At 33.8% G+C, this 24410-nt stretch overlaps 1 protein-coding gene and 1 pseudogene across 3 annotated transcripts; one reads left to right on the plus strand and one right to left on the minus strand.

The window, feature by feature from the left end:
• Positions 1-210: 210 nt before the first annotated feature.
• Positions 211-4349, plus strand: LOC107647879 (RING-H2 finger protein ATL16 pseudogene; annotated as a pseudogene). Its single transcript, XR_015886125.1, has 2 exons — positions 211-271; positions 3041-4349. The product of XR_015886125.1 is annotated as an RING-H2 finger protein ATL16 pseudogene (transcript).
• A 1000-nt stretch (positions 4350-5349) lies between these two features.
• Positions 5350-11757, minus strand: LOC107645261 (autophagy-related protein 9). 2 transcript variants are annotated; one of them, XM_016349251.3, is made up of 12 exons: positions 11384-11733; positions 11165-11242; positions 10468-10524; positions 9588-10237; positions 9176-9496; positions 8511-8733; positions 7741-7920; positions 7451-7657; positions 7258-7335; positions 7104-7174; positions 6855-6965; positions 5350-6203 (listed from the first exon to the last, which is right to left on the minus strand). In XM_016349251.3, exons 4-12 carry the CDS (start codon positions 10160-10162, stop codon positions 5477-5479), a joined length of 2493 nt encoding a protein of 830 aa, XP_016204737.1. In that variant the 5' UTR covers positions 10163-10237; positions 10468-10524; positions 11165-11242; positions 11384-11733; the 3' UTR covers positions 5350-5476. The 2 variants fall into 2 exon arrangements, with proteins under 2 accessions (XP_016204737.1, XP_088347946.1); XM_088491820.1 differs by lacking the exon at positions 11165-11242 and having other exon boundaries at positions 11384-11757.
• Between the last annotated feature and the right edge of the window lie 12653 nt (positions 11758-24410).

A 24410-nucleotide genomic window follows, 5' to 3' on the forward strand; every position in this document is an offset into this window, starting at 1 on the left:
GAAGATTTATTAATAGAGGACTTAGCATTAGCATTATTGCTGGTTAATGGATACTGATTTGGAAAACTGAGATGGTGGAAGCACCTCTCGTACCAAAAGCAGCAGAGTCATAGGCTCTTGCGGCCTCCTTGGCAGTGTTGAAAGTTCGTTCCAAGCCATATCCTCGCTCCATGGTTACCGGAATCTCTTATCTCTGCCGCAAACTTCCCCCATGGCCTCCTCCGTACTCCTCTTTACCCTGTTCCCTGTTTGCTTTGCTTCCTCCTTGTAGGTAATCAATTTTTTTTAGCTAATATCGGTCAACCTTTTAAAAATTATTTGTTTATTTTAAATTATATATTCTAAATTGTAAACCTTTATTTTTGAATTCTATATTATAAATCTAAATACTACAAACAACAACAACAACAAAGTCTTGTCCCACTAGATGGGATCAACTACATGAATCAAACAATGTCATTGTGCTCTGTCATGTATCATGTTTACCAAGAGACCGTTTAGATGTAGATTTCGTTTGACCACCTCATGGATGACCTTCTTAGGTCTTCCTCTACCTTTCGCCCTTTATCCATCTTCCATCTCATCCACCCTCCTGACTGGGTGTTGTATCGATCTTCTTACATGTCCAAACCACATGAGACGCGATTCAACCAACTTTTTCACAATTGGTGCTACTCCAACTCTTTCCCTTATATCTTCGTTCCATATTTTATACAATCGCGTATGACCACTTATCCATCTCAACATCTTCATCTCTGCCACACTCAACTTATATTCGTGCTCCCCTTTGGCCGCCCAACACTCCGTACCATAAAACATAGCCGATCTTATAGCGGTGCGATAGAATTTACCTTTAAGTTTTAAAGACACTTTTTTTGTCACATATAAAACCAGATGCACTTCGCCATTTGACCAACCTGCTTGGATCATATGATTTACATCCTGTTCAATCTCTCTATTATCCTGTATGATGCACCCAAAATACTTAAAACTTTTAACTTCTCGTAGAATGTTTTCTCCAATCTTCATCTTTATATTAGAGTTTTCCATTCTCAGACTGAACTTACATTCTATATATTCCGTCTTGCTATGGCTTATGCGCAGACCATACACTTCTAGAGCTTCTCTTCATAAGTCTAACTTCTTATTTAGGTCTTCTCTTGATTCTTCCATAAGGACGATATCATCGGCAAAAAACATGCACCATGGCACAGGTTTTTGGATGTGCTTTGTGAGTACTTCCAAAACTAATGTGAAAATGTATGGATTTAAAGATGATCCCTGGTGTAATTCTATACCAATAGAAAATTCCTCTGTCACACCACCTTGAGTCTTCACACTAGTTGTGGTCCCATCATACATGTCTTTAATTGCACGAATATATGCAATCTTTACTCTCCTCTTTTCTAAAACCTTCCATAAGACCTCCCTTGACACCCTATCATACGTTTTTTTCAAATCAATAAACACCATATGTAGATCACTTTTATTACTACGATACCTCTCCATCATCCTTCTTAATAGGTATATCGCTTTAGTGGTAGATCTGTCTGGCATAAATCCAAATTGGTTCTCTGTTACTTGTGTCTCTTTTCTCAACCTCCGTTCTATCACCCTTTCCCAAAACTTCATGGTATGACTCATGAGCTTGATCCCTCTATAGTTTTCGCAACTTTGTATATCTCCCTTATTCTTGTAAATAGGTACCAAGGTGCTCTTTCTCCACTCATCAGGCATCTTCTTTGATCTTAAAATCTCATTAAAAAGCTTGGTTAACCAGTTGATGCCTTTTTCTACAAGGCCCTTCCAAACCTCAATCGGGATATTATCAGGTCCTACTGTCCTGCCATTTTTTATCTGCTTTAGAGCATCTTTTACCTCCAAGTCTCGAATCCTTTGATAGTAGTCAAAGTTTTGATCTTCTTCCCTTGTGCATAACCGACCAAGGCTCGGTTAAATAACTCGTAGAAGTAGTTCTTCCACCTTTCATTAATCTTCTCCTCTTGAGCCAACACCTCTTCATCCTTATCCTTTATGCACTTAACATGATCCAAATCTCTCGTTCTTCTTTTACGGCTCTTTGCGATTCTATATATACCTTTTTCTCCTTCTTTCATGTCCAAAGATTAGTAGAGACCCTCATATGCTCTTGTTCTTTCTTCACTTACAGCCACGTTTATCTCTTTCTTAGCCGCCTTATATTTTTCCTAGTTATCTGCGTTGCGGCATAAAGACCACTCTTTAAAGCACTTCCTTTTTATCTTTATCTTTTCTTGTACACTCGCATTCCACCACCAGGACTCCTTATCTTTTGGTCCTATTCCTTTAGATTCACCAAAACTTTCTTTTGCTGTTCTTCTAATAACTTCTGTCATCTCCCTCCACATCTCTTCTGCGCTTCCATTCCCATCCCACTTTACCTCTTCTCCTACCCGTCTTAGGAAGTTTCTTTGTTCCTCACCTTTCATCCGCCACCACCTCGTCCTTGGGTTCTTCGTATGATGTCTTTTCCTCAACTTTTGCTCAACGCAAAAATCCATGACGAGCACCCTATGTTGTGTTGTTAAACTCTCTCCTGGGATAATTTTACAATTAACGCAAAATTTTCGGTTGACTCTCCTCAACAAAAAGAAGTCGATTTGAGAGCTTGTCATGCCACTCTTATAAGTTATAAGATGATCATCTCTCTTTTTAAAACATGTATTTGCAATGAGAAGACCAATGGTTGAGGAAAAATCCAAAATAGTTTTACCCTCGACATTGATCACCCCGAAACCATGGCCTCCGTGAATACTCTCATACACAGTCACTTTTTTCCCAACATAACCATTTAAATCTCCTCCTATTATAAATCTAAATACTATATTTTATAAATCTAATACTAAATCAAATTACTAACCCTCAAGCTTTTCTCTTATCTAATACTCAATCAAACACCGTGCTTTGTAGTAGTATAGGTAGCTTAATCATAAAGTCAAACACATGTGCACGTTCCTTACAATTTTATAACTAATAACGACTCCTTTGCATTCTGTCCAAGATAAGAAAGATCTGGTGCCTCTGTATGCTCATATCTCATATGGCATTGAACCACAACCACACTCACTTTGAAGAATATCAACATCAACCTTCATCAGATTCTTCTCTACTCATATTTGTTATTGTCCTGCCTCTCATACCGCCCACACTTTTCATACTCATTACCTACTTATCTTTTGTTACAAAATGCTGCTCAAATTGCCACCATGTTAACCCTCTAAGATGGATCTCCTTCCTGCGGATGCATCCGCATCCACACGATGAAGATCCCTTCATAGCATTCTCTCCAAGGATCCTCAACCTTGGCTTAGATGAATCTTCCATCCAAGAAATCCCAGCATTTCAATTCACAAAAGATTTTCAAAGCATCTCTGCCTGTGTGGTTTGTTTGACAGAGTTTCAAGAAAGGGAAATGCTCAAAGTTCTTCCAAATTGCAACCATGCATTTCACTTGGATTGCATTCATATTTGGCTTCAAACCAATGCAAATTGCCCTCTCTGCAGAACAAGTATCTCCGGCAACACGCAGCTTCCAACTGACCGTATCATAGCCCCCAGTTCTTCCCCTCAGGACTCTCACTTGCTCTCTAACATGGCAAGTGATGAAGATTTTGTGGTCATTGAAGTTGGAGCAGAACATGAAGGAATTACAACACTGCCACAGATGCAGCAACAAGTGATGAATAATGACTCAGGGGAAAGCATAGCACACAGTAGGAGTTACTCTAGCTTTGCAAGGAAGAAACCATGGAAGTGCCACCATGTTTCAATAATGGGAGATGAGTGCATTGATGTTGGAAAGAAAGATGATCAATTCTCTTCTCTTCAGCCTATTAGAAGATCCTTTTCAATGGATTCTGCAAATGATAGACAAGTTTACTTAGATGTTCAAGCCATTATTCATCAAAATAGGCATAATCAGAATCATGCTAGTGCCAGTGAAGATTGTAATAGCAGAACCAGAAGATCATTCTTTCCATTCCGTTATTGCCGTGGATCCAAAAGTGCAATCATTCCTCTGGAAAATGAGGTTTAATGTAACATAACATTTCCTTTTTCCAAAAAAAAAAAAAAAAATCTTTACCATTTTATCTTTCTGTTTTCTGAATTTCCAGTCCTTAATAGTGACAAAAATGGACATGGGCACATGTTAAGTATTTGCAGAGTTTTAGAATTAAGGTCATGTCTTTCTCTGCTTATCTAAGTTCTAATTCTGCAACACAAGCATTTGTAAGAGAAATGTATATAAAAATCATACATTATCAGTATTTTTTTAAAAATAATTTCTTGAAATGATAGTTAGTGATAAAGTGAGTGCCACAATACGATTATAGTTGAAAAAAAGTAACATTGCTTTTAGTGTCATTGCTTAGATCACAAACGAAAGGAAATGATTAGTTGCAGCATCCATTATGTTCATGATATTGTCCTTTCCTTGAGTGTCTTATGGGTCCTAGAGAATGCAGAGAGCTGTGTTGCACTTGGAGAAGCCTAAATCATAAGATGGGTTGTAGGACCCATACAATGAGGAGCCATAAGTAGCAGCAGCATGAGAAAACCACACCCTCTTGGGAAATTATCACCCCAAAGTTCGTTTTTATTTTTATTTGTTTTTTTAGTTCATCAGTCACATGGAGGACACTGAGCAAGTACAATGCAAAGTGCAAACAGAGCAATAAGTATTGTTTTGCTTTTTTCTATACCAATTTGGTGTTCCTGTTCCTCAGTTTCTCATGCTTAGACATCACTTTTACTGGACCACTTGTATGTGGTATGAAAATATATCAGAAAGGACATATCAGAAGGTGAAAACTTAGGTGAAGTCGACTTCATATGAAGTTGATATCTAAGAACTGTTAGATGAAAATTTAGTCAAATCATCTAAAGGCTCTCAGATATCTACTTCACATAAAGTCGACTGCACCTGAGTTTCCACCATATCAGAAAATATATCATATTCTAAAGTAGATCTTTTTTCAGTTGTCACACTCCTTCCTCAGACATTAGCTTATTCTGTTATAAGAAGCAACATAAATTTACTTGTATAACTAATTTTACCCTGCACAATTTTTAACTGGTTTTTAAAGATGGTAAAACAGACCACCTCTCATTCTAGTTGTCACTTTTTGTTTTAATAGAACAAATAACCATGAAAATGATATGAGTTGACAAATTTAGAGACCGGACAACATAAAACATTTCCTTTTTCTCTCTAATTTTTTTAATGGTTCTTACACCTGGAAGTAGAAGGCATTTCCAGACCCCTTGCAACCATCCTTAATGACCTTCCAACATTAAGCCAAGGCTCAGTAAACACAAATGGATTTATATACAGCAAAGAATCAAATGTCAATACAAGTAAAATTAGATGGGACAATCATGCCTTGGGAATTCAAGCAAGAAACTCCCCTAAGAAATAAATGTGGGGCAAAATTCATCACTCAAAGCTAGAAGATCTGGAATTTACAGTGGGTGATTCTGGAGGTCTGCTATAAACATTATCAAAATGAAGATTAAATTCTCCTGCCTCTAAGTCATCTGAGCAAGCTTCTCTAGATAACCAATGGTGGTTTTGCCAGTACAAGCAATGTTCTTGATCTTGATCCTCTGCTCCTCGGTTAGAAAACTCTTCACAATGACTATATTCTGTTCGGTGATTGAAATCCGGAGGCTCAAAAAAGCTTGTTTGAACTTGTCCACCTTGCAGCCGACATTTATCCCACCAATGACTCTGGGCATTTGGGAACAGTTCATTTGAATTTTCATCCTTAATAAGGCTTTCCCTGAAGATTGGAGTCGACGCAGCGCGATCCTCACAACACTCATGTGAGTATTCTTCGTATGCAGGCTCAGTTACTCCGAAAGGTTCTGATGGAACATCTTCGAGAGCCGCATCACAAGGTTGAGATGTATAGTACCAGTCAATCAGGTAGGGATGATTCTTTTGGTTGGCAGTTTCAAGAATACTGTTTGGCACTTCCCAGGATATGAACTGGTTTCTTTCTCCATCGCCTCCCACATTCGGACGACCCCTCCATTGTGGACAGGAAAATGCATGTCCGCTTCTGTATCCTGATAACCTCTGCTCTCTGAAGCTTCTAACATTTCGCAAAAACTGCTTCCCTAGAACATTCGGGTCCCATGAAGGGTAACTACTCTGAAAACTGTAATGACAACACAAGTTAAACAAATCTAAAAGTCCTAGTGGCAAAGTTCAAAATTATCATTATTTTCCTTTGATTAATTACATGATTACCATTTATATGAAAGAGCCATTCATAGAACGAGAGAAAAATAACATGGAGATTGAAAGTATTCGAGCTGATAATTACTGGTTTATGCCTCTTCAGTTTGTATTTTTTTTTCTTCAGTATTTTCTATTTTTAGAATTTTGTGCGAGAAAAAAAAGTAAGTGAAAACAGATAATAGGATTTTATTGTTTTAACTATTTTCTTTCTTTATTCACAAAATTGTAAAATCTGAAAATGAAAATGCAAACCAAACAAACTCATCCAAAAAGAAAAGAAAATGGTGTTATCTAATAGTTTGCTGGTCAAAATATCTCTGATTTCCCCAACAATATCCTTGTTATTATAGCTTAGAAAATATGCATGGTTTCAACATAATCACAACAGTAAAAGAAATAATTTTTTAAGCCAAAAATAGATTAATAGGTAACTGACTATTCTTTCTTGGAGCAAAGGATTTCAGACAATTAACTACTTATCTGATATATGTTGAAACAATATTTGATGAAGTAGCAATGTAATCAATTATTAATACTGTGACTAAAACAAGCTCCTCTAAGACCATACCTCAACAATGATTTCTCCATCTTCCCCTGTGAGCTCCTTCGATTACGTGGCGCATTGTGTGGGGAACCATAACGGCTGTTTCCATGCTCTTGAAAATCAAAGGTGCTAAAACTGTGACAACATCTCGGGTACAACCCATTAATTAAGACATTAAAACTGAGGACCAAAATAAAAAATTTCGTAAATGAATACACAGGAGAAGAGGAATGCAAATTGAAAATGATGAAAACCAAAAATTTGCTCACCAACCTGCAAACATGACCAACACCTTCAACATTTACGGTAAAATCAGAAATGAACTGCAATATATCATCAACCCGCTGCAAAAGAGAGAAAAATGAAAGAGTTAATACATTATACCATACGGAGTATAAATAACATTATATCCAAGTACAGCAATGACCTTTGGAACAACAAACAGAAGTAAATATGGTGTGAGGAAAATCGAGGCCATCTCCTCAAGTAGCATCATTCCAGTGTACTGCACCACATAAAAATATAGGAGGACCAGAAGTAATATTCAAGAGTAAGCTAACAAGTAAACGTTGGGTATAGCTTAATGAGAATGCATTAAACAAACATATCCGGTATAGTACCTGGAATAAGGTTTCAAACTCGATGCGAACCATTTCAGTATTTTCTTTGCCACGCCATCTTTTTGGCATATAATGTGTATACTGAACCACCATAGACATGGTTCCCTCAGGGTCTAAGACCAACAGCTCAGTTGTAATTGCAGCCCGGCTGATGGCAGTTATAGTTCCAAAAACAGCGGCATACCAAAACAGATTCCGGCCAAATATCTGTAATGAGTTTTTGTTAAAAATAAACTAATGACTGTCATGACATGCTAAATAACATTGTCAAAACTAAACAGATATCATACATGGCCCTCGAGCAGAGACTCCTCAAGAAAAGCTATGATGATCAGAATTGCAGCAAAGCCACCCGATACAAAAGAGATGAATTTTGCAATGATAGATATGATAGGTGAAGGAAATTGCTTGATATATTCAGACGCATGCAAGACACCGCTATAAATTCGATGTTTGAAGAGATGCTCCACCTGAGACACAAGTTATTGATGAGATTTACTATAAAAGTAAAATAACATATGATTATGTTAACTATTATAACTAGGTAAATTACTTTAAAGCTATAAATAGTTAACACCACTTTCAAGCAATTAATACCTTTAGATTAAAATAAAACTACGAGAGAGAAAGCACATATAGAACATAAAACTTAATCTCCAAAAACTTTCAAAATATCGCATACAAGTTACTTACTAAGTTAATAACTATCTAATGATATATATGTTCTCTTCAAATAGCTTATATAAAAAAAAGTTTAATAGTTATGTTAAATAACGTGGAATTCGTTGAACTCAAATAAATTCAAAACCTATTCTTTTTATTTTATTTTATTATAAAAAAAAGTGGAAGGACATGCCAGCTAACATCATTTCCAGTTTAACTAATGTGATTAAGTTGACAAGTGGTAATTCATTAACTGCTATTTGAACACAGGGAATACACGACATACATATATAGACATTCATGACCTCCACCATAAACTTTAGCTTTCAGAAGAACTGATCTTTCACATGGAAAAGAGTCATGATAGAAGGGAAATCAAGAAAAATAATAGTGATACCTCATTGAATTCCCTAAATATCCACCTTGACAAATTTGACCATCTCCGAGATGATGCCGTGCTTGGATGGTTATAAAGTTGTTCAGCATGCCTCAGAAAGAGATATACCAACATGAATATGATAAGAAATGGAGAAAGTAAAAGCATTGCAAAGCCAACTACCATAAGCCTTTTCTGTAATGCATTTGGATTTGACACAAAATCCCTTTTCACACAAAAGTTCCTGCAACGAAATTTGCATTCAAACAATAACATATCAATGAAAAAGGTTCAGCATATGAACATTCTAACAAATACCAATTAATCATCACATATGTACATCTAAGTGCATTCATCAGGAAACAAAGCAAAAATACAACAATAAATCCCGACTTTCACTATGAAGTTCAAGTATAACAGGTAGAATAACATGAAATGTGTCCCTGAAGAGTAACAAAATACTTAAACATGATATCAATTGTAACATTCTAATAAGTGCCATCCTGCATCTAAATTGTCATTGCATCATTCAACCAACAAATCATTTACCCAAAATGGTCTAAAGAGAAAAATAGTGGATAAACCAAAGATGATGAAAATTCACCAAATTATCCACAAAGTTATATGATCAAACAACAACAGACTCATTTTTTGGATAAAAGGTAATTGTATAATCTCTAACATACCGATCAAACATGCTTTGCAAGATGCACCAATTCAAAGTCCACTCAAGGGTCTTAGTTAGTGTTAGACGATAATGGGTTCCATTAGGACTATATGCCACTGTAGGACCAGCACCTGGAACCCATTGAGAAATGGGGAAGGCAAGCACACCCTTGTTTAGCATCCCAATTAAGTAGTTCTCCTTCCGCATCAATCTCATTACCATGTCATGGGCAGACAGATTCTTTACAACACAAAGATGTTTAGAACTTTGTACCCTAACAACTTTTTCAATAATAGTAGCCCAGGACATTGTTTGTATTTCATTGTCTGTAACATGGAGACTGCACGAGAACAATAGTGGAAAAAGCACATAAGCAATGGAGAATTAACCATTTGATTCAACGCATTTAATTTCTTATCATTCATATTTACCTATTGTAATAAAACTCTCGGATTTCCAAAGTATCCTTTAGCTGGGCAAAGAATCTCAAGAAGCAAAATATCCAATACATGGAAAATATTCCTAAGTATCCAACTATAATAGCTTTCGTAAGAGTCATTGGGGTTAATGGGTGTTCATGAAGAGCTTCTTTAGCAAGATCACAGGGCTTAATTCCAGACTCAACCGCATCCATCCCACACTTTGCATTGCGGAGCCCATTCCAATCAACATATAGTAGAAAAAATCCCGAAAAACATATGGTGAAACCCAGGCTAAGAAGTTCACCAATCCATTTTATAATGATGCACCAAATCCCTTTCTCACAGTAGTAGCTGTAAAGCCTTTCGAAGAAGAGATCTAAATCAGCAATAGGTTCTGCATTTAGGCTCTCACCATGAAGAAGTCCGGAAGGGCTCTCACTGTCAGGACTTGGGACCCTTCTATAATCAGACAATTCAACCTCTAGTGGAATATTTTGAAGTAAATCTGTTGCCAGAGATGATTCCCCTTGATCTTTGCATTTGAATATACTAAAAACATCGGGACCCCTTGGCCTTCTAAACATTGTTCACACACTTAACAGTAGGCATGAACATCCATGCAGTCCATACCCGAAAGACAAAATGATTACAACAAGACTCTACAAACACAACAGGATCCAAATTAGAATATTCAAAGGAAAACAGAGATATAACAATACATTAAATGGTTGAAACAGGTTCCTATTTGCAGAACAAGCAAAAAAAAATAAAAATAAAAAATCATGAATCAGTAGCTTGATACTGCCAAGACAATTATGTTAATGGGATGTGCTTAAAGTTGGCAACACACAAATAGAAAGAGCTTATTAACAGAGAATGGACTACATACCTGATCATGATCTATCTGAGCATCAACACTGAAATTCCAAAAAAATTGATGGAAACACTGCATGTAAAGTATCATTCTAACATGTCAGCATAGCAGATATTCCAAGCACATAACAAAATTAAGTCGATAGAAGAAAACCTCCTAAAGTTATACTAAGAATCAATATCAATTGTGCAGAACGTTGGTAACACATTGGGCCATTCTTTCTCTTCTATGTAATTCTTTTTCAATAATTTCATGTCAATTCAACTTTCAAGTACAATACACTTTTTGAAGGATAATAATTCACTGTTTACAACTGATTTCATTGGCATCAATTATTGGTATCCTAAATTCCTAACTCTTAGCTCCACGGCATTTCATTATAGTCTGCCAAAACAAAGAAAATTTCAATATTTTTTTCTGTCCCTTCTAACATCACATCCAAATATACTCATAACTTTAATCACAATGTGAGACTAAATTAACAAATCATGTCAAATTGCCAATCACAATTATACATAAAATACAATCTCGCACAAAAACTTCAGCAAATGGGATGCTTTATTCTCGTTCACCATAATCTCTCGATTTTCGACTTTTTTGCCTACTAAATGTGCAATTACTTTCACCATCCTTATTCATTAAGGGTCCATGTAAATTATTTTGCACTAAACAGCACCTCTCAATTATAAAACATCTGTGTAAAAGCAATGACCTTGAAGCTGGGGCACCAACAACTTTAGCAGGGGTAGCAACATACTACATCAATATTCAACTGAACAGAATTCTGAAACTGAGACACAGTAGTAACACACTGAATTTATTTACTTGTAAGTAAAATACCAATCTTGGCAACAATAAGCAAATTTGATGAAACCAAAACACCACAAATGAATAAATAAATAAGAACAAAAAAGATGGAAAGAAACGTTACCTGAATTGAGCAGAGAAGATGGGAAGTGGGTTGATGAGGAAGCAGTAACGTGGGAAGCGAGTTAAGTCAATGGAATTTGATGGAGAAAAAGTGAAAGATGAAGTCTTTAGTAGAGAATGAGAAAAGTTCGGAGAAGAAAGCAAAAAAGTAGGAACAAGAACGAGGCTAAGATTAACAACACAAGGGTTGCGTAGAGGAAGATGAAATTAAGAGAAAGTAGCTGTAGACTTGTAGTAGAAAAAGTATACTTAATCAACTAGACGGCTACGTTTGGAGGAGAGATTGAAATAGGAAGACAGACTAAAAAAAGTTTGGGAAAAGAAAAATTAGTTCTTGGATTTTTCATTCGTAAATAAATTTATTTTTCAAACATTGGAAAATACAAATTCGTTCCTCACTATTTAAAATGCATGATGGATAGATTTTGGTGTTAGGGGGAACTTCACCGATATGGTGTAAATCAGTAAATGTATAAAGCTTGAAGGATATTTAGGAACAAATTTATTCTTGGCTGAAAAAGGGTTGATTTTGCTTATGTGCCCTAAGTCTTTAAATTGAACCCTAAACCCTACACAAAATCCGATCTGATCCATAAACACCCTTAATTTAACCTAATCGTCATTGTCATTGTAGTTTCTGAGAGCTTAAGAGTGGTATTGTGCAGTGTTTTATGGTCAGTGAAGGAGCTTCATCCAGCACACGACGAATTTCACTGCTATCCACCATTAAATGCGTGGAAATTGAAGAGGAGAAAGACGAGATTGCTCCAATGTGTAAATGTGGAGTGTATGCTATATTGTACAAATCGAGGACGGCGATGAACTCTAACAGATTGTTCTTTGGATGCCCATTCTTTAAGGTAAGTTGGTGATTTTGTTTTATTGATTTTAATTATACGGATTTTCTTCATAAGATTTTTGTTCTGAGGATCATGCAGTTGAACAATTCCAGTTATTGCAAGTTCTTCTTATGGCTGGATGACCATGTTGTAACAATAGGAGGCAAAGACAAACTCATGACTAAAAATGAGGTTGATGATCTGAAAGTGTATCTTGGAAAGAAAATAGTAGAACAGAGACTAACTGATTTGAAGAAGAAGTTGTTGCATATAGAAAGCAAGAAAAATATTAATGTGTATTGGTTTGTTGTTGTAGTATTTAGTGTGTAATTTTGGCTTCCATTATTGCCAATATTCGTTGAAAAGTTTATTAGTAAGTCAAAAAAAGTGTTGTAATAAGGTTTGGGATTAGTTACCATGAGTAGTTGTATCTTTTTCAGACAAAAGTAATGTATTAAAACGATGTTATATCCAGCAAAGTGATGAAAAATGTGTATGAAGCTATTGAACTAAGTAAGTTAATGGCATAACCTTCATACATATGATTAAATAAGTCGAAGTATATATTAATCTCTTGAAAGAGATGTCAATGTCATAAAAGAAGTATAAATATGTAGTTTGCCAAAATAAAGCACAACTGAAGTATGCGAGTTATACAATCACATTGTTTCCAAAAAGAGTTGTTTGCTAAATTTCTACACTGATAGTGTTAACTGCTAGGCTTGTTGAGTCATGGAGTAGGGATGAACTTGAACGACCACCGAGTTGCTTTGCCTGCTGATGTCAAAGTTTGTGGAGAGGCCCCTGACGTAGTTGGTTGATGTGGAGAGGGTGGATGCTGTTCAGGCTGGGTAGGTGGTCCAAATAGAGAGGGTTTTTTTTGTCACGTGTTTTCTTCTTATGGATTGCTTAGGTCTAAACGGCTTAGGAGTTGGCCGTGATAAAGACCGGGCTGTAGATCTAAATAGTGCTTGTGCAGGCCTTGAGCAGGCCCATTCTTTTTTACATTAGATTTTGTATTCTGAAACACACGTCTTGCTTGTTTTTTTGGTTATTTCTTGGGTTGAGTTGTTGTCTTAGAGGAATCAGGTACTTGTTTTCTCTTTTCTTTGACGGCCACAGTCCTACTGACACCATCTTCACCACTCTCACTGTTACTTTCATAACCGGGAGGTGGAGGTGCATACAACTTATCCTCCGCACTCTCATAACTATCATGATCAGACGACGAGTGATCCAATTTCTCTACTTCAATTCGAACGACATCTTCCTCTACCTTAGCATTTTTCTTACCAGCACCCTCTGCAAGCTCAGGATCATCAATAGGATAATCGAAAAAAATATAAAACTCATTAGTGTCTTTGTTCATCTTACCTTGCTGTATCTAGTTGATTCCTGCATCTCCCTTCAGTACATGCAGCCCTGACTCTATATCCTTACTCTTTGGATCATACTAGTATGCCTCCTTGTATGCTTGATATCCCAGTCCTTTGAACAATGTTATTAAATCACCAAAATTTACAAAATTCAAGTCCATTGGTGGGAAACCTCTTAACTTTATCATGTAGATAAACCAACTACCAACAGGAACCCTTGAAAAGTAGCCCCTATGATGAAAAACAAGAACAACAAAAACATCATCCATTTGTAATATTGTTCATCACAAAAGATCCAAATAGTTAATACCGAACCAAACTTATCTACCAGGATTAGCCCTAAATATTATTAAATCAGCACTTATCTAAACCCTAAACCCTACATAACCCATCTTCCATGTCCCTTACTAATTACATTACCCAAAAATCCCCTCACGACATGCATAACAAATAATGTTAGAAAGCACAATACAATAAGTTTTCGAAATAAAGGTACTTACCAGTATATATGACACCCTCAACTACACCAACGAAGCTTCAGTGGTGCTACTTTACATGAAAACGACAACACAGAAAAGATCAATCATTGTATTTTTTGGAGGAAAAAGATCACAGATATGTGTGCTATGGCATTAAGTAATTGTGTGGAATTCATATGGCCTTCTTCAGAATTACATTTAAACACAGGAACTACACTCAATGTTCTAAAATGGTTGCATTTTAAGCGATAGGGACCTATTTGTCCCAAACCTTCTTCACAACGGACACCCAAAGCTTCCTCAACAATACCGTATCGACACATAGGCACATAACACGCCAAATAAGCGCCACATAAGCTGTCTCTATTACGTTTGAGGGAGCACTTTGCACGAGAGGACCCATCTGTCATGCGTTTTGAATGGTGAGGGGCGAATTTTTATTTTTCAATTTTCAGGGACGAATTTGTCCACAAATTAAAAGTTCAGAAACTAATTTGTCCTTTTTCTAAAAAAAATTATATTGTATTTGGTGTAAAGTATATAGAATTAAATTATGATTTAGTATTCTGTTTGATTTTAAGATAAATATGGAGACTGAAATAAATAAAAATTTTTAAATACTTTTATGCAGATTTTTCGCAATTTTTGGTTGGTTCAATATTATTATCTGAAAGCAAAACTGACTCTTCTTTTGTGAGTAACAATTTTTTATTGTGCACCAAAGACTCGTCTTTTGGACAAATAAAGAAAGAACTTGAAATGAAAAGTAAAATTAAAGTACTTGAAATGGAAAAACACAGAAAACAAGGTAACTAACTTTAAAATTAGGAAAACAATAAAATGTCTTTAATATAGTCGAAGGACTTTGAATTTCATATACAATGCAAAAATTTTTAGGAAACGAAAAAGTTACAAAGAAATATAAAAAAAAAAAGTAAAGACATGGAAAGAATCCTATAAAAAAGAAAGCTCTTGGCAGACTCATAAAGTCACTCAGGATGTGAGTATGCGAGAGTGTTTTCTGAAACTGAATTCCAATCTTTGTTCTTTCCAAGCCTTGTCTATTTATAGAATAGTTCGACCAATCCTGTATTTCTAGATGTCATCTTTAAACATATGTAAAATAATTGTTCTCATCAAATGCAGGCTCGAGTAACTGTCACTTCTGCATAACTGATCTTCGATCTTGATACTTTGACCCATTAGCCTCAACCTATAAGAACTCTGTACAAGTCAACACTTTCGACGTCGACTTCCTTCTTTTCAACTCGACCATTTAATTATTCTTTAACCATTTAATCGATCTATTTGGTCAAGAAATATTTGACCAACAAATACTTTTATTAATTAAAAAATAAAAACTAATAAAAAAAGAAAGTTTTAATTAATAAAAATTAAATTCTTGCTCTATGCAAAAGAGGAGTAAAGACAACAATACTTTTTTTTGAACTACTTGTTGCTGCATCTTCACAATCGCTACCTATCATGCATGCTACTGCCTCTACTCAACCACCTTCCAAGTTGCTACTTTAGATTCTCAGGCTCCAACCTCCCAGCCTCTCCTACTTGTCGCGGCTGCAGATTCTCAACAACCACCTAAAGCATCTTTTCAAGCTTTATCAAAGACAAAGGTGTTTGGTGTGAGAAAGAGTGGGCGGCTCAAGTTAGGAGTGAGGAAGCCAACAGGACAACCAAATATACAAATAGACCTAACGGAAGACGGATGCATCATTACATCTAGAGTTAGAGTTATTAGAATTGCTATTAAATAGTATATGTTGTGATGAATTGTGTAGGATTTATTGTTAATGTTGTGTCTCTGTGGCCAATATTTATTATGTGGGTAGGACCACTATTTTGATATTTTGTTATAAGTTTGGACCACTTTTAATTGTTATACTTCTTGAACCTTTATTTTGGATTAGGTATGTGGTATAATATATGACTATTTATTTTGTGATATATTGTGGACATATGGTATAAAGGAACACTTATTTAATGAACTTCTAGGTATGTGGCATGTTATATGGCCACTTATTTTCTGCAATTTGTGGACATATAGTGTGACTTTAAATATTGACTCTAAAATTTTCATCAACTGTGTTTTATTGTTATACACTGATACGGAATTTTATGATCTGCATAACTATTGACAAGTGCACCGGATCGCATCAAGTAATACCACGGTGAGTGGGTTATCGTTTCCACGAATATTAAGGAATTGAGCAAGCAATGATTGATTTAGTATTCTAGTCAAACAATTCACAAATTCATGATAAACAATTGATAATAGAAACATGAAATGTAAATGACTTGAGCAATAAGTAAATGAAAGCAATAAATGACTTGAAAATAAAGAACATAAATGTAAATTGTTGAGAATTTAAATTGCTAGAATGTAAATACTGAAAAAGTAAATTACAAGAAGAGTAAATTGTAAGAATGTAAAGGAAGAAAAGTAAATGAACATTAATTGAAAGCAATTAATAAAGAAAAGGAATAAGAGAATAAGGAGAAGATCATTGGGGTACAGAGATATTGAATTCTCTGAATCAATTGGTGTTCATTTCAATCTTCAATCATACAATCATTGATCTCTTGGCAAATCATAAGCGATTGAATTCCAATTCCTTGGTAATTCAATATCTCTTAACTTGATCAATTGCCAATTCCTTGATCTAATTGTCCATGAGAAGAGATGAAGATTGGTCTCTGATTTAGAGCTACACAATTTCATGGATCAAGATATGGGTTGATTAAATGTCACGTACCAATCCCAATCCCAAATTCACAATAATTGAGAAAAAGATCTTCAAGCTAAATTCCTATGATCCCTTTTCTAAGTTCTCGTAGGATTCAAGTTAGATTCAAATTTTTTTTCAAAATATTTGAATCCTTGAAGTGAAGAACGAAGATTCTTTCTAAAGAAGCAAATGAAAGATGAATTGAAGATGAAGAGTAAATCACAATTGATTCATTAAATTCAATAGAGCTAATTTCAATAGAGCTAATTTTTCCAATAAAAAAAGAATTAGCCACTCATGACTTACAAAATATGAAAGAAGTGAAAAACGAATTAGAAAGTAGTAGAATAAGAAGTCGGAAGGAGAGGTCCCAAGTCCTCTTTATGAGACTTTTTCATCCTATATTTATAGCCTATTCTAAATGCAAAATGAAATTCAAATTACATGTAAATGTAAATTCAAAAATTAACCAGAGATCCTTCTTGCTTCAATTAATTCATGAGCCTTGTCAATTATTGTGATGGATGCGGGCTTCCTGAAGTGGGCTTGAGGAGCAATTGGTGTGTCATTAGATTAAGCACTCAATCTAGCATGCAATGCACTTGATTTATGAATCAAAATGAAACTTAAAAACATGTTTTCAAGGAAGCGTTGCTTAAGCTACATTGGGCCACGCTTTGCATGGGAATTGTGGCACAAAAGTTATGCTATGAAGCTTCCTGGCCCATTGAAGGCGTTAGTGAAGGTAACGCCGTGGCTTTGAGGCGTTACTAACGCCACGCATGTATGCTTCCAGGGTGATGAAAGTGTTGTCAGTGGCGAAACTTAGTTTAGATAAAGGGGGTCATGACCCCCAAACTTTTTATAAAAAGTTAGTATTACTTTTTCAAAAGATAAAAAATAGTTCAATTGATTTAAATACTTTACTATGACTTAAAGTATCTAATAAGTTCAATAAACAACACTCTCTCTATTTTTAAGTTCAAATATAAAAAATTAGATATTTTTTATTTATTTAATTTAATATTATTTTATATTTTACTATTTATTTAATTTAATTTTTTATATGATAAAAAATAATAGAATATTCAATAAGTATTAATATTAGGTGTTTGCTATGGTACGATGATAAATTCATAGGTACCGATACGTTTAAAATATGGACAAATAGTAACAAGTCACGTGGAATTTATTTTCCACGTCAGTATTTAATTTTTCTTTTTTAAATATATATTATATCACCACTTTTACTAATATACTCCTTTAATTAAATAAAAATAAAAATATATTTTTTATTTAATTTTATAAAAAGTCTTAAACATCCTTACTTTATTTGATTAGACAAAAATACCCTTTTAAATCAATCAAATTTTAGAATTCAATTAATCCTAATTTTATAGTTTCAACTAATTTAAACAACAAAAGAAAAACATATCAAAAAAATAAAAAATCAATCTGTTATCCATCTTCTCCTAATATCATTCGTGTCCCCCTCCCCTCTGAAGCACACCAAAACGACAAAATCCTAACAATAATTGACTGCATTGATCTCGGTAGTTAGCCCACCCACGAAATTTAAAGAACCTAAAGAAATCTACAGGGCAACTGTTCGACGCATCACCGAACTTGAAATGGAGAGAAGCATTCGTCTCCTTCGTTTAACTCCTGACATGCTTCCATATGTCGGAAATTTCAAATCCCACTAACTCTTATTCATCATTCCATTTAATTATTGTTCAAATAAATAAATTCGAGTATCAAAACCCTAACAATTCCTTTAGGTTCCATCTCTCAGCTTCGTCCCATTTGGAAGGCATTGTTCTTCCGCCGGCGCTGAAGAAGGGTGTGAGACCTGACATTGTGTGTCTTCTTATGCTGCTGCTTGAAGCTTTTGCTACTTTCTCTGAACTCCATCCCTTTTGGAAACTTATCACTGCGCCTTTCTCTCTGTAGTTTGGTGCCCTTGGACTTGGGAAGGACCCAATCAGGTGGTTCTTTTGATAAGAGGAACAAGGCGTTTTCTTCATCTTCTATTATCACGAAAACGAAGAGGAAATTACAATTCAAATTATTATTGGAATGCGAACGTGATTTTGCCTTACCTAACAATTGCTTTAGGTTCTCTAAATTTCGTGGGTGGTTAGTTATCGAGATCAATGCAGTCAATTATTGTTAGGGTTTTACCGTTTTGGTGTGCTTCAGAGGGGAAGGGAGCACGAATGATATTAGGAGAAGATGAAGAACAGATTAATTTTTAATTTTTTTGATATGTTTTTCTTTGCTTCAGAGAGGGATGAATGATTAGGGAAATTGGAGAAGACGAAGAACGATTGATTTTTGTTTTTTTTTAATATGTTTTTGTTTTGTTGTTTAAATATTAAAATTATAAAATTAAGATTAATTGAATTCTAAAATTTGATTGATTTAAAAGGATATTTTTGTCTAATCAAATAAAGTAAAGATGTTTAAGACTTTTTATAAAATTAAATAAAAAATATATTTTTATTTTTATTTAATTAAAGGGGTATATGAGTAAAAGTAGTGATATAAGATATATTTAAAAAAGAAAAAATTAAATGCTGACGTGGAAAATAAATTCCACGTGACTTGTTACTACTTGTCCATATTTTAAACGTATCGGTACGTATGAATTTATTATCGTACCGTAGCAAACACCTTAATATTATTGTATTTGTATAAATTGATAAAAAAATTCAATAAATATTATAAATTTTAATATTTGTCCGTCTAACTTCTTCTTTACATATTTTACAGGATATATATTCAAATTTTTATATAAAATAATAATGAAAAATCAAAGAATTGATACATTTTTTAAGAGGAAGGCTAATATTTAAGAAGGAGAACATATAACTTTTACAATATTAACACCTGTAGATAGTTCTTCTATTTTAATGAATCACGAAAAAAGTGAGATATAACTTTCAAAAGTTCAAAAAGTTACATCTGATAACTTTAACCTTAACTTTTTGGAACGAAATCTTGAAAAACGGCTTTAAATTTGGCAATATCACCCAAATCAAAAAGAAGATATTAGACGAACTTATTTTAAATGGGGTCCATATCAAAAATATTTTGACAATTATTTTCTATCTCTCCCCCAAAATTTTGTTTCAAGTTCCGAGTGTTGCTGGCGCCCCTTGCACTAACGCTTTGCATTTGTGGCGTTACTAAGCTTCATATTGTAAGAATCTGATGCTCCACGATGATGAAAGGCTGCTGGCATTACTAGCGCTTTAATTTTGGGGGTTACTAACACTATTGTGATAAAAGTTGAGCTCCCAGGAGAATGTTTACTATAGAATATTATATATTATTAGAAAATTTCGGATGTCTACTTTTTAAAGTCACTAAAAACACATCAAATTCATCAATTAAATCTCTATAGATCATGTTATGCTCCTTTAAAGGTGAAGAGGTCAACTGGCGTTACTGTACGGACATGCTGGGCATGTTTTTCATGACAAAAAATGATGCTTTTCACTCTAAGATTTAATGTTTATTATAGAGTGTTATATATGGTTGGAAAAATCTAAAAATCTATTTTCTAATGACACTAGAATCATCTCATTTAAAACTTTATAATTCAAGTTATTCTTATTACAGTATAAAAAAGTTAAGTTATAACTTCTCTTTGAACTTCGCTTTGACTTGTCACAAAGGAGTATTAGAGGCTTGTCACAAAGAAGAGTTGGAGGCTCCTTTGAGGCACCGAAATAGAGGGTTCAAGGCTGCATATGGAATGGCATTGGAGGCTCCATTCATAACGCTTGAAATCAAGTCTTCAAAACTTGCATCATTCACTTGTTTGTCTTCAAACCAATGCTTAACAATCCTCTTTTTTGATCCTTTATTACTTTAGAAGTATTGACTAATTGATTCTTATTTGATGCTTTTGTTATTTTTTTTTTCATCAGTTCTTACAAAAATTCACAAATTCAAGCCAATCAAAGTAATCTTCAAGTAAAGCACAAAATACTTCATAATTAAACAATCCTTAGTAACTTTTTATATGAAATAAACAACCAAAATAACTCATGATGCAATATGCATCACACACACACAAAATATATTAATGCAAAATATAATCAACATAAACATCACACAAAATATATTAATTTAAAATATAATCAAAGTAAACATAATTAACAGTAATTGAATTAAAGTTGTAGAATTTCTTACATTAGAATTTCACAATACAGTTAACTTTAAGGTAAATTTTACTGTACTCTTTTTATAATAATATGTAAATTACCCTTTGTGACATGTCGTTCTTTAATTGGTTGTTATGTTAACTATGGTTAAACTATTTTAAAATTAAATTATAAGCCCAAAATAGGTAATTGTATAATTTACTAAAATATTAAAAACTGAATCTTTACTTCTTTCCCAAATCATGCTTTTAGAGAACCCTAATTCACGGAAGACATTAGTTGATGCAGTGGAAGCAGCAGGACCAACTCTAGGACCTGCTCTACTTTCAATGAGTGAATATTTGATGTCTAAGAAAGAAATGTATTGTTAATATAGGGAGAATGGCACAAGATGAGAGGATAACAGACCTGTCTTACAAAAGGAAAAAACAAAGAGAAAAGAAAAAACAATCAGTGAATCATAGCCTTTCGATCTCACAATATATCTAAGCAGGGAAGTCCTCTAAAAGGATGCGAGTCTTTGTATCGTATAGAGACCAAATATCTAGTTCTGTCCCACAAAACTTGTTTAACCGAAAATCTACCATTGAAAGTGCATAAATTGCGTTCCAGTCAAATACATGTATAAATTTTCTAAAATAACTAAGGGAAGGCGAAGCTTAGCAGGAATGAATTTGAATAGGAAGGAACACTGAAAGGGAGGAAATGTTCTTCACTCACCAAGGGAGGTGTTCTTCAATGAAAGGATGGAACGAATCAAATTAATACTGAATTGGTAAAAAACATATAAATTTATTTTTTAATATTTACAAAAATTATATAATTATCCATCTTAAAAAAATATTTAATTACAAAATGATGCTACTTTAGTTAAGATGTTAACTCTTATTGAGTTAAATTAACTCAAATTAAAACTAAACATCTAATTAAAATGTGCCACATCATAGAGGGTAATTTATATGTTGATTTAGAGGGGGTTTGGTAGAACTCACATAACTTTAAACCCTTATAAATTACATTGCAATTACTAAGACTATCAAAAACATAAACAATATATATTGTATTTTGCATTGATTTTTCATATTGTCTTCCAATCTTTCAACTTGTTTTTGGACAATATTAAACTCATCACATAATCTACCCACACAAGCATCCATTTGTCTGACTTCAATAATCAGTCTCTCTATCTCCATGATTAGCCTCTCTATCTTTCTTTCTTGTGCATCTAATTTTCTCATTTCAGCCTCCAACTTACTATAATTTTGTGTTCCAACAACTCTAACAGCAGCAAATATGCTTCTTGTTGCACCACTTTCATCAATTTACTCGAAAAATTTGCATCTTCTGTTAGGGTAAGAAATAAATATTCTATTAGGATTTTTTATTGTTCCAAATGTTCAAAGAATTAGAGTGTCACTACAAAAACAATGAACCCCCATTTCCTTTTTCTTTGGCCACCCATTCTTCGAACCGTCATCATTACCAATCCACTCAAAATCATCAATCCATTAAAAAAAGTTGCATTTTAGAATTTTCTCACAAGCAACATACCTCCTACCATGGTCAGAAACGGCTGACGAAGGATGCACAGTTACTGCCTCCTCACAGAAACACAGTGTCTTCTTTTCTTCGGGTTGGAACTTCTTGAAACACAACTTTTCGAAAAGAGAATAAAAGAGGTTTTTTGACTTTGATCCATAGGTTTGTGGAAGAAGAAACCTGAAAAAAGGGGAAGAAGAGCAATCCCAGAAAAATCAGAAATATGAAGTGCTTATAGGTGAAAAACAAGGGTATACAAATAATTTCACAATTCACTAACGTTTTTTTTTACGTTTAACGTTAATAGGGACTAAATTAAAAAAAAAACATCTAGGGACCCAATTAAAAAGAAAAGAAGTATAGAGATTTAATTACAAACTTTTGTTAAAAAAAATTAGTAGTACTTCTTCAAAAAATAAAAAATAGTTCAATTGGCTCAAATACTTTATTATGACTTAAAATACCAAAGTTTAATCTTCATCTCTTGCTTTTATTGCACAATAATTTTTAGTTTTAAACATTTAAAACATGTTGGATTTGGACTGAACCGAGTATATTTGTATTTCACAACTCTCTATTCAATAAGCAACACTCCCTCTACCTTCGAGTTCAAATATAAAAATTAGGTATTTTTTATTTATATAATTTAATATTATTTTATATTTGACTGTTTATTTAATTTATTTTTTATATGATAAAAAAATAGAATATTCAATAAGTATTGATATTATTGTATTTGTATAAATTAATAAAAAAATTAATAAATATTATAAATTTTAATATTTATGCTTCTAACTTCTTTCTACATATTTTATAGGATATATATTCAAATTTTTATATAAAATAATCGTGAAAAATCAAAGAAATGATGTATTTTTTAAGAAGAAGACTAATATTCAAGAAGGAGAACATATAACTTTTACAATATCAACACATGTAGATAGTTCTTCTACTTTAATGAATCACGAAAAAAGCGAGATAGAACCTTCAAAAGTTTAAAGAGTTGCATCCGATGAGTTTGACCTTAATTATTTGGAACGAGACCCTGAAAAACGGCTTTAAATTTGGCAATATCACCCAAATCAGAAAGATGAGATTAGACAAACTTATTTCTAATGGGGTCCATATCAAAAGTATCTTAACAATTATTTTCTATTTGGCCTCCCAAAATTTTGTTTCAAGTTTCGCCACTGGTTTAGTCCCTCTCCAATCATCAAAACTTCCTTAGATGCTCAATTGCACATGGCTCCACATAACACTGTCATAAACACTGAACTCTTCTTGTTGTAATATTAATTATATCCATATCAGCATGGCTCCCGTATTCATGCCACTATTGAATGAAGCTCCTACTAAAACTAACATATAGAAATGTAACTGCAAGCTGAGTAATAAGAACCATGCAAACGTGAAGCTTGAATTTGCTATATATATCAACCCAAGTTTCTTAACTTATACAGTTATACTTATTATTCTTGCACTGTGACGATGACAACATCATTGATATTGCACGATATTTTAACATGTTTGTTCCAATTGGTGGCATAGTTTAGATTCACCAATCTTAACAAAGTTAGCAATCCCATTATGGTGAAAATAGCCATAAACCTATTTTGGTTGGCTAAACCAATAATACACCTCTTACTCTCAAAGAGTCTAGAGAAAAATAATCACACAATTTATTTCATATTCAAATAAACTTTAACTTTATTTTATAAATAAAAGGTACATGAGTTATTTATACTAGTAAGAGAAGGAAAAACCTTCATAACTTGGACGATGTGGGACTAATACATAACACAAAGTTCACTGTTCTAAATAATATGAGACTTATATTCCCTTATTATATTTAAGAGTGAATACCCCACCCGACCCT

This window comes from Arachis ipaensis, chromosome B6, assembly GCF_059453495.1.
Source record: "Arachis ipaensis isolate K30076 ecotype BB chromosome B6, ASM5945349v1, whole genome shotgun sequence".
In the NCBI taxonomy this organism is placed as follows: Eukaryota; Viridiplantae; Streptophyta; class Magnoliopsida; order Fabales; family Fabaceae; genus Arachis; species Arachis ipaensis.